A 10,542-nucleotide genomic window follows, 5' to 3' on the forward strand; every position below is an offset into this window, starting at 1 on the left:
GAGTTAACTACTTTCATGCATCATGTATCCTTCTTTAAGGATAAGTTGAGTCTCCATGCTTCCAACTACGAAACAAAATTATGAGTATCCCCCATATCAACCATAGCGCGGGTACTTTTCCCATTGATCTTCAAGTCCATAAACATTAACCCTTTTGCTTATGTAACTTTCGGTGCTTTTGCTTGCTTTTCTAATGCGCTTACCAGCCAAACTGATCCCACCCTCAAGGCATGATCCTCTTCCTCCTTGCTTTCCACCCATTTTCCCGAAGTGGAAGCTCGTAAGGCATTGAATAATCCCTTGTGTTGACACTCACTCACTTTATGAGATCCACCACACAAGTAACACAAAATTTTACTCTTCCCATTTCCATTGGGTGTGTTGAACCCTTTAGACGACGAAGCTTCCATTGAGATTGATGAGTTAGAGTCAGCTCCCCCACTCTTGGATTTGCCATTCTTGAAAGACTTTCCACTGTTTCCCTCTCCACCAAATCGTTTGGACGAAGCAGATCCTCACCAGCATAGTCAGTCAAGCATTCTGCAGCAGCTTGTGTAATTGACAAGTCTTGAATCCTTTGCCTATGAAGTTTAATTCTTGCCCACGGTTTCATCCCCTCAAGATAATAGAACAACTTGTCCTTCTCTGACATATCCCGAATATCCAACATCAAAGCAGAAAATTGTTTCACATAATCCCTGATCGACCTCATATGCTTGAGATCTCTCAGTTTTCTCCTTGCATTATACTCAACATTCTTAGGAAATAATTGGACCTTGAGCTCTCTCTTCAAGTCTACCTAACTATCGATTACACAACGTCCAGTATCAATCTCTTGGTACTTGGTATGCCACCACAGTTTGGCATCATCAACTAAGCACATGGTCGCAATATCCACCTTTGTCTATTTTGAGGTCATCCTCACAACGCAAAAGTACTGCTCCACATCAAACAAGAAGTTCTCTAAGACCTTGGCATCTCGTGCACCCCCATACGTCCTGGGTTCCGGTACCTTGGTCTTGCTAACTCCCGGAATGTTGGAGTTCCCCATAGTAAGAACCATCATATTCACCTTTGCATCCAAATTAGCCATCCGCGACTGCAAAGTTTCAATTGTGTGGCGAAAGTCCTCAGACATGTCGCCTATCAAACCTTCTTGATGCTTTTGTGATCCCATCACTTCATCAACAAGTTCTCTTATCTGGGCCACCTCTGCGGCCATAGTATTGGTTGTTGCCTCAACCTGTGCTTCTAGCATGTTGATCCTCTTAGCATTGTTTGTTGTCATGGTCACTCACCCGAGCTTTCCAAATCCCACAACAAAGGCAATCGAATTCCTGTAGTAACTCAACCTTGGGCTCTGATACTAAGTGTCACAGTCCGACTATTTTCACACTATTGTGAAGGGCCATGCAGCACTAGCTAAAGCACTCTTCTTGAACTAGCCAACCCGACCATCGTTGCCACGGTATTGGTTTTTGCCTCAACCTATGCTTCTAGAACATTGATCCTCTCAACATTGTTTGGTGCCATGATCACTTACCAAAGCTTTCCAAATCCCACAACAAAGGCAATCGAATTCCCAGAGCATCTCAACATTGGGCTCTGATACCAAGTGTCACGGTGCGACTATTTTCACACTATTGTGAAGGGTTGTGCGACGCTAGCTAAAGCACTCTTGTTTAACTAGCTAGCCTATCATTTACCAACATTCTTCCACAAAACACTTTCATTAGCATTCAATCAAATGGCAGCGAAAACAGTAATCAATTTATGAAAGTCGTGGCAAGCAAGCAGTAAATATTGAAGCAAACGTAATTCATTAACAACACCTTTGTTGACATTGTGTGTTTAGTGAGGGAGACAAGTGGGCTAAACACGTTGACAATAGTTAGTGAGTTTAATAATGACTGATGAACACTCACTCTCCCCTAAAGAGCTTTCTAGGTCATTCCCACTCTAGCACTAGGAAATATCAAAGTGACCGAGGAATCATACTGCCTTATTTGGCAAACAAAAATACTACTAGTAGAAAATAATCCTACACTAGTATTTACATGATGGAAACTCATCCCAAGCACACGAGATAAGCGGTCACAAGCAAGCATAATGCCCTAAAAAAGTTTAGTTCGTGACACTAGGTCCTGCCTTCGGGCCGCATAACCTAGTTATGTGGGGATAAGACATGACACCAGCCAGCTATCAAACCAAGGTGTTTTTCATGTACAGTTATATGAGATGATTTATATGTATAGAAATTCAGCATGTTATACCATGTTATGATAAATTATGTGTTTCTCAGATATGTTACAGACAATTTTATCAAAAATGATTATTATACTGTTATATGTAAAACACTAAATTACTCATGTTGCCACACACTGATATTAGTTTATTTCCTTTACTGAGAGGTGTCTCACCCCAGCTATATATAAACATTTCAGGGAATCCAGGTAGAGGAGTAGATAGAGCTCCGCGGTAGTAAGGTCCGACCGAGCTACCCTGTCTGAAGGGTGAGTTGTTGAGATAGGGTCAGGTTTATTTTTGGATTATGACCCTAGGTTACATTTGGTCTTTTTGGTGAATGATTGTATATATAATAGGTTTAATAGAACTCTAGTATTGTGATTGGTTGGATGATATGTATGTAATTACGTTTCCTGCTGCTTAGGTATCAGAATTGTATTTTTGGGTATATCCCTGGTACTCTTAGGTTAAGGTTGATTATTATATTAAATGTTATTATGAAAAAAAAAATGGGTATATTAGGTAGGTAGTTACATTGGGTGTAAACAATGGATCTAATATGATTTTGCCATGCGTATGATCGAAAAACTGCCTAATTAATTAAAATATATATACCCGAGGAAAACATACTAAATCCGATCTAAGTGCCTTATAATTTCCCGTGTATGAAAGTCTTTCGTAATTCTGCTCCATCTAAATTGTTACTTCCTTTTGATATTTGTAGAATTAGCCCATGTGATGACCAGATCTCATTGGTCCTACTTGCAAATAGGATGAGAGAGAGAGAGAGAGAGAGAGAGAGAGAGAGAGAGAGAGAGAGAGAGAGAGAGAGAGAGAGAGAGATTGACTCAAAATCTTTTCCTCTTAAACAGTGGTGGTTGGGCCTCTTGGACGTTAACTGTTGGTGGGCTCAGGCGGTCAGTTTGGAGCCATAAGCAAGATCTAAATATAGCCAACAATGTTCCATGAGCGTCGTTAGTTTAGGGCTGCTGGGAAGGTATCCCCCCAACTATAGCGAAACTAATAAAAGCTACTCATTTTCCGTACCGTTGAACAATGCTGCAGTCTATAGATAGATGTCAGCAAAGTATAAAGAGGGAGGCCTTGGCAAGAATGCGTTTATACTAATTCAGAAAGCCTCTTGACTCTCTTCTGTTTGATTTGTAATAGAAAGAAAACTGTAGTTCAGGGTTCAAGCGGGTCACAATGGCCATGTCAGGAAGATCCGAGGTTGGAGCCGTCCTGCCGATCTTCTTGGGCGTGGCTTTGCTTTCATGCGGTGCAGTGTGTGCGTTGCGTGGCCATCTCGCCAATCACATTGCTCGTCCTGGCCTTGCCGACGCTGACCATACAGTTTTTGACGTTACGGAGTATGGTGCCAAGTCCGATGGAAAGACCGATAATGTTCAGGTGAGTCCTAGACCGATCCAGAGGCAATGCCATTGTCAATAGAACAATGCCTTTAGGAGGATATCAACAAAATCCGAGGCCAATTAGTCCTCATGAAAATAATTCAGCCTGCTTATAAAACGATTGATTGAATAAAAGTGAATCCCCCAAACTTCAGTTTCTTAATTCTAATTAGCCCCATTGATGACCTCATTCATGCAGGCATTCATGAAGGCATGGAATGCAGCATGCAAATCTGGCGGAGCGGCGAGGCTTCTGATCCCTACAGGAACATACATGGCCGGGCAGGTTGAGTTTCAAGGGCCTTGCCAAGGTCCCATGACGGTTGAAGTTCAGGGAACCATTAAAGCCCAGACTGATATCAGCCAGTATCCTTCGGCCGAATGGTTCACCTTCGAATCAGTGAATAATTTAGAAGTGACTGGTGGAGGAACGTTCGATGGGCAAGGTTCGGCAGCGTGGAAATACAACAACTGTGGGAGTAATGCATACTGCAAGCTGCTCCCAACAGTACGCCAGCAAACCATAGATCAAATTTCGCACAACAGTTTCAAAATGTAGTAGCAGTAGTAATACTAATTTAAAATTTGTGATATCATTTATCCTTGATGTGATGCAGTCTTTGAAATTTACCAAGACCACGAATGCGGTTGTTCGGGGGATCACCTCGCTCAATAGCAAATCATTCCACTTCATGGTTCACAACTGCCAGAACTTCCGGGCGGAGGATATACATATTACAGCTCCCGGTGACAGCCCGAACACAGACGGCATCCATGTAAGTAGGTCTAATCTGGTGAACATAACCAACTCTATCATTGCCACGGGTGACGACTGCGTATCAATTGGGCAAGGATCTATCGATATCTCCATCACCGGAGTTACCTGCGGCCCTGGACACGGCATCAGGTAAATGCTCATTGATTCCACTGATTCTCAGAATTTCATTAGTTTCCATTATCAGTGAATTGACATTAAATCCTCAACAATGGGTCTGTTTTTCTCTTGAATATGAACCAGCATTGGCAGCCTCGGCAAGTACAAAGATGAGGAAGATGTGAAAGGGATTACAGTGAAGAACTGCACATTAACCAAAACCACCAACGGTGCAAGGATCAAAACCTGGCCAGGATCAAGTCCCAGCACCGCTTCAAGCATCAGTTTCGAAGACATTGTCATGGATAGTGTTAAAAATCCCATTATCATAGATCAGAAGTACTGGTCAAGCTCTAAAAACTCTAAGGTACGCCTAATTAAAAATCTTTCATTCTCAGTGATTATGTTATTTAACATGACATGACGGGCTCACATGGTAAAGAGAAGGGAGAAGAGATCCGCAGAGGCCCACCAGTGCCCTCCTCTCTCCTTTCACTATATGGGTCTATGATGGTTATGAGGGTATGATAATAAGAATCGTGATGAATAGCATGATACTCTTTTATACGATTGTGCATGTGACTGATGATTTAATTTTTTGGGCGGGGGATCGAGTGCAGCCATCCCAAGTGAAGTTGAGCGACGTAAAATTCTCCAATATAAGGGGGACGTCGGTTTCAGAAGTGGCAGTATCGCTGGTTTGCAGTGAAGCAGTGCCCTGTGAAGGTGTTCAGTTGCAGGACATTGATCTGTCCTACGGTGGCGACAGTGCAAAAACCTCTTCATGCGAGAATGTGAAACCCACCGTGGTGGGCACTCTCAACCCGCCAGCTTGCCAGCAGTAGTGGGTTTAATATTGTTCTTCAGTTCAGCAAAATTAGCCCAGGCGTGTACACCATTCTTCTTCGCTTTCTTTTTTCAAATTTTCTCCAGCTTACCGCCACCATGAATGTGTGCTTTGTGTAAGCGCCGGCTTCACAGTTATAAATATTAAATTTTGTAGGCAGCCGCCAATGGGCAAATTGTTTATAAGATCACCTCTTTGACTGTGCATCTTCATCTTTATTTTAATTTATTTTTTTAATTTTTTATTTTTTCAAACTTCAAGAGAATAGATAGATGATAGGCACACGTGCATATATGTGAGGAGAATGGAAAAATATTTAGAAAGAACATTTTTCCTTTGAAACCATCAATTATAAGATACTGTATTAATGTTGGAGTTCACGAAAATATTATGAGACTTATATTATTAGACCCTTACTATCTCATACCTCTCATCATATGTTACAATTAATTAATGGGTGAGTTTCAAATCTTTCATTGATAAACCACTCTTTATAAGTATTTCTCGAGAACCAATCGATTGCCTATAAAAGATTTTATAATATTTTTGTAAAAATTTCTAAAAACTCAAATGTCTTAACTTATTATGAGTTTGGTAAAAAAATAACTATCGATAAGCATATATATAAATAATTAATAATTATTTATGTTATATCTTAATTCATGAATAGATTATATATATATATATATATATATATATATATATATATATATAGATATGGATATTAACTAAGGACACATATTATATTTATTAGTGTGTAAGATATAATGACTAAAGTTATGTTTTCTTAATGGTTAATGAAAAGTCTCCTAATTTTAGAAGTATTGGATTATGGAGACACATTAGTCATGGACCTCATAACCATTGTATGGTTAATGAATATATAATATAAAATTAAGGTACATTTTTTTGGGAGGAAGGGAAAGGCTATGTGTTAGGGCTTGATAGTGTGATCTTGGTTAAATGGGGAGGAGAGATGTCTTCACCTGTCATCGCCAGGGATTTTTATACTTGGTGCCAAATTACTCGGATGATGTCTTGTGTGGTTGTCTTGTTGATTGAATAAAACAAACAGTTCCACTTGTCATTGAGTATGACTATCGCTTGCCTTCATGATTCAATATTGATAGAACTGATATTTCATGATAACAAATGGCTTTTGAAATCTCTCTCGTGCTCATGAATGCAGGTTTGGACGGTTAGTTATTGACTGACTCTGTCGAGGGAGAGTCTTGACGAGTGCTGTAATAGAGTAATGAGAACAAATGTGAGAGAGAGAGAGAGAGAGAGAGAGAGAGAGAGAGTAGAAGAATCTTCACATTAATATGAAAATACAATATGATATTCTCTGTATATATAACCAGAGAATGGAAGAAAACATAAAAACAGAAAAATAGAAACCATGAACTGAAACAACAAACTTAACTAATAAAGAACAAACTAACTAAACTAACTATAAGCTGTAATAGTCCCCCTCAAGATGATGTGAAAATGTTATACACATTCATCTTGGACAAAAGATTATTGAATGACTTATAACCTAAAGGTTTAGTCATTAAGTCTGCAACCTGATTAACAGAAAAGACATGTAAAGTAGTAATCAAGCCTTCTTGCAACTTCTTATGCACCAAATGGCAACCTATTTCAATGTGTTTAGTGCGTTCATGGTATACTGGGTTGGCTGCAATGTGAAGAGCAGCTTGGTTATCACATAATAAGAGAGCTGGTTAAGGATGATGTTGATGCGAATAAGTAAAGAGAGCTTTAATCCAAATAATTTCACAAACTGAGAAGGCCATGGATCTATACTCAGCCTCAGCTAAAGATCTTGATACCGTGTGCTGCTTCTTGGATTTCCATGAAACAAGGGAATCTTTAAGAAAAATACAATAACCACTGATCGATCTACGAGTATCCATACAGCTAGCTATTAGCTTTGGTGTAATCTCAAAAGGGGGGGGGGGGGTAAGTTGGGTATTTAAAAATTCCTCCTAGGTTTTGTTCAAAATTACAAAACTAGTATTTCACAAACCTAGGGTTTTTCTATCTATTCATTAACCCAATCAATCTCAATAGTAAAATATAAACATTCAAGTGCTGGAATTTAAAATGCGAAAATTAAAAGTAGGCACAAGAAATGTTATCGGGGTTCGGCTAACTGTACCTACGTCCCCACCTCTAACTCGCAGGACCGAGGATTTCAATAATGCTCACTTAATGGGTGGAGTAGCACCGATTACAACCAGGTCAATTAGCACAGGGCTGACCTCAACCTTTACAAATTCTCCTTGCGGGGTGGAGAAGGTCCTAACAATCCTTACGAGTTGGATTACCGCACCCTTAGGCCATGCCTGGAATATAACAAATGATACGAAAATTTACATACAAACAAATGCTTCTTGCACAAGCAGATATGTACCGATTCAGCACAAATTAATCAATGGACATCAATATGTATGAACTATAAGCTCTGTGCAATGTGTTCAACTATACTCTAACACATGTCAATATACAATAACCACAAAGAGTGTACAATTAATCTATTTTTAAAACCAAGTGTCAATATTGATCAATCATAGCAAGGGTTTTATTAGAATTGGTGTATTCCCAAGAGGGGGGGTGAATTGGAATTTTAAACTTTTCTCCTAAGTTAAATCAGAAATCTATATGATTTAGCTACCTAGGGTCTTTCTGTACAATCCCAAATGTGCCAGTAGATATAATGTATGGAAATTTAAATCATGCGCATCATTCACACCATAACATACACGTGTGGTAAATATAGAGTGCGGAAATATAAACAAACACACAATATGTTATTGGAGTTCAACCAACTGTGCCTATGTCCTTGCCTCTAGCTCGCAAGCCCGAGGATTCCACTAAAAGTTCACTTAAGGGTGGAGCGGCACCGTTTACAACCAAGTCAATTATCACAGGGCTAACCTCAACCTTAACCAGGTCAATTAGTGGGGCTGACCTCAACCTACACACCTTAACAGGATGATGCACCTAGCTTTCTTAACTGGGTCTAAGCCAATCCGAGACTCTTTCAAAGGGCTTGTTATCATCAAAATAAGAATTGTAAGCCTTGTTAAGCCAACAGGAACAATGGTTTTAAAATTATGATAAACAGTGCAAGAATATATTTTTATTACGTTATGAATTATGTCGGCATAAATGCCATGATTTTTACATTATGAATTATGCCGGCATAAATGCAGTGATTTTTACGTTATGAATTATGGCAGCGTAATGCAGTGATTTTTACGCTATGAACTATGCTGGCTAAATGTCATGATTACATATGATATGTAAGAAATCATGAAATATGTTTATGTCAAATATCACTCTAAATGATGAAACAGTTATGTTTTAATATGGAATGTATTATATGTTATCAGAACTTAGATAGCTTAGTTCAGTTTTATGAAGCATGGTACCGTAGCTATATGTTCACGATTATCAATATGTTAATGCTACCACACATCTTATGTAGAGTGTGGGATATGGTAGTTGATGTGGCTTTATGGGAGTGTCGTAGTTCCCCTGGTAGTTCGACACAGGTGGAACAGGTTCATCGTACTTACACACCTATATTTGACTTAGCATGGTTTGCCAGCCATTGCTAGGTCCTCCCTTCGGGACTTACAGCCCTGCCATGTGGCAGGTAAGACATGACAATAGCTAACTATCTATCTATCATGGGTAATAATTCAAGTATGATATGGTTATATAAGATGATTTTCCAAGTATAGAAACTTAGTATGTTAAGCTATGTTATGATAAATCATGTTATATTTAGATATGATACAACTATTTATACTAGTTATGAATTATGTACTATTTATATGTATATCATAAACAATACTTATGTTGCCACACACTAATATTAGTTTATCTCCCTTACTGAGAGGTGTCTCACCCCAGCATTACAAACATTTTGGGAAATCTAAGTAGGAGGGCGAATAGAGGCCCGCAGCAGTAGAAGTGAATTAAGCTACCTTGTCTGTAGGGTAACTGGGTGAACTAAGGTATGATGGATTTTTGGGTTATGGTCCTAGGATACTTTTTGGTCTTTTGGGATGTATGTATATATATAAGACAAATTTATTAAAACTCTAGTATGGTTTCTAGTGTTTTATGGCATGCATGTAATTTTATGTTTTCTACTACTTAGGTATCAGAGTTGTATGGAAGATATATCCCTGGTACGCACAGGTCCAAGTTGATCACGTTTATGACAGCTTAGCAGAATTATTATGTATGTTATTATGTGGAAAAAATATATATGGAAAATAGGCAGGTCGTTACAATTTGGTATCAGAGCCAGGTTACTAGGTTTTGTAGACTTTAGAATGCAGCGGAAACAATACTAGAGTATAGGAAAAAGGATTTGAGGTTTTTTTTTGCAATTTAGAGACAGGACTTTTTTGGTAGTTTTTGTGTCTTTCTTGAGGTGACGATTTTAGGAAAGTTATAGTAAACTATTGTCGAGTTATGTTTTTGAAGTGTAGAATTGAATCTTGAATTAAAATAAGGATGTCAAGGTAGAAGGGATAATATGAGTTTTGGTTAGATATGTAAATTATAAGGATGGGGTCCCTAAGCTATGTTTATTATCTTTTCAAGATGGACCCTGGTAGTGGTAGTGCTCATGCGAGTGGTAGCGAGGGTGCAGGGCCCTCGGGTGCAGGCAGAGCTAATTTAGATGTAGTATTACGTAGTATGACTCAGCAGGTTATGACTGAGATTGCACGGAGCTCCAGAGAGCATGGAGGCCCATCTGCAGGCCACAGGTGCACAATAGAAAAATTCACAAAGATAAATCCTCCGGAATTTTTAGGAGAAGTAGTTCCTGCAGTCGCCGAAAATTGGATGTAGGAAATAGAGAAAGTTTTTCCAGTGCTGCATTGCATAGAGGAATAGAGAATTTTATTTTCCACCTATACTAATAGGAGAGGCTGAAAGATGGTAGACTGCAATAAAATTATTGGAGGAATAGAGGGTGGTGCCTATAGCTATGACTTGGTGCCTATAGCAGACAGTACAACAATATGCGGCGAGGTTTATAGAGTTGTCCCGCTTCGCCTCGTATATCGTTCCTGATGAGGCAAAGAAGGTGAGATAGTTTGAAAGAGGTCTCAGGCGAGAAATTTATAAGC

The 10,542-nt window shown here is 39.1% G+C and overlaps 1 protein-coding gene across 1 annotated transcript; it reads left to right on the plus strand.

The window, feature by feature from the left end:
• Positions 1 to 3,453: 3,453 nt before the first annotated feature.
• LOC131156085 (exopolygalacturonase-like) lies at positions 3,454 to 5,378 on the plus strand. Its single transcript, XM_058109534.1, has 5 exons — positions 3,454 to 3,657; positions 3,859 to 4,167; positions 4,277 to 4,566; positions 4,678 to 4,900; positions 5,154 to 5,378. The coding sequence occupies exons 1-5, from the start codon at positions 3,454 to 3,456 to the stop codon at positions 5,376 to 5,378; spliced, it is 1,251 nt and encodes a 416-aa protein (XP_057965517.1).
• Positions 5,379 to 10,542: the final 5,164 nt, after the last annotated feature.

The sequence above is a fragment of the Malania oleifera genome, chromosome 5 (assembly GCF_029873635.1).
Source record: "Malania oleifera isolate guangnan ecotype guangnan chromosome 5, ASM2987363v1, whole genome shotgun sequence".
In the NCBI taxonomy this organism is placed as follows: Eukaryota; Viridiplantae; Streptophyta; class Magnoliopsida; order Santalales; family Ximeniaceae; genus Malania; species Malania oleifera.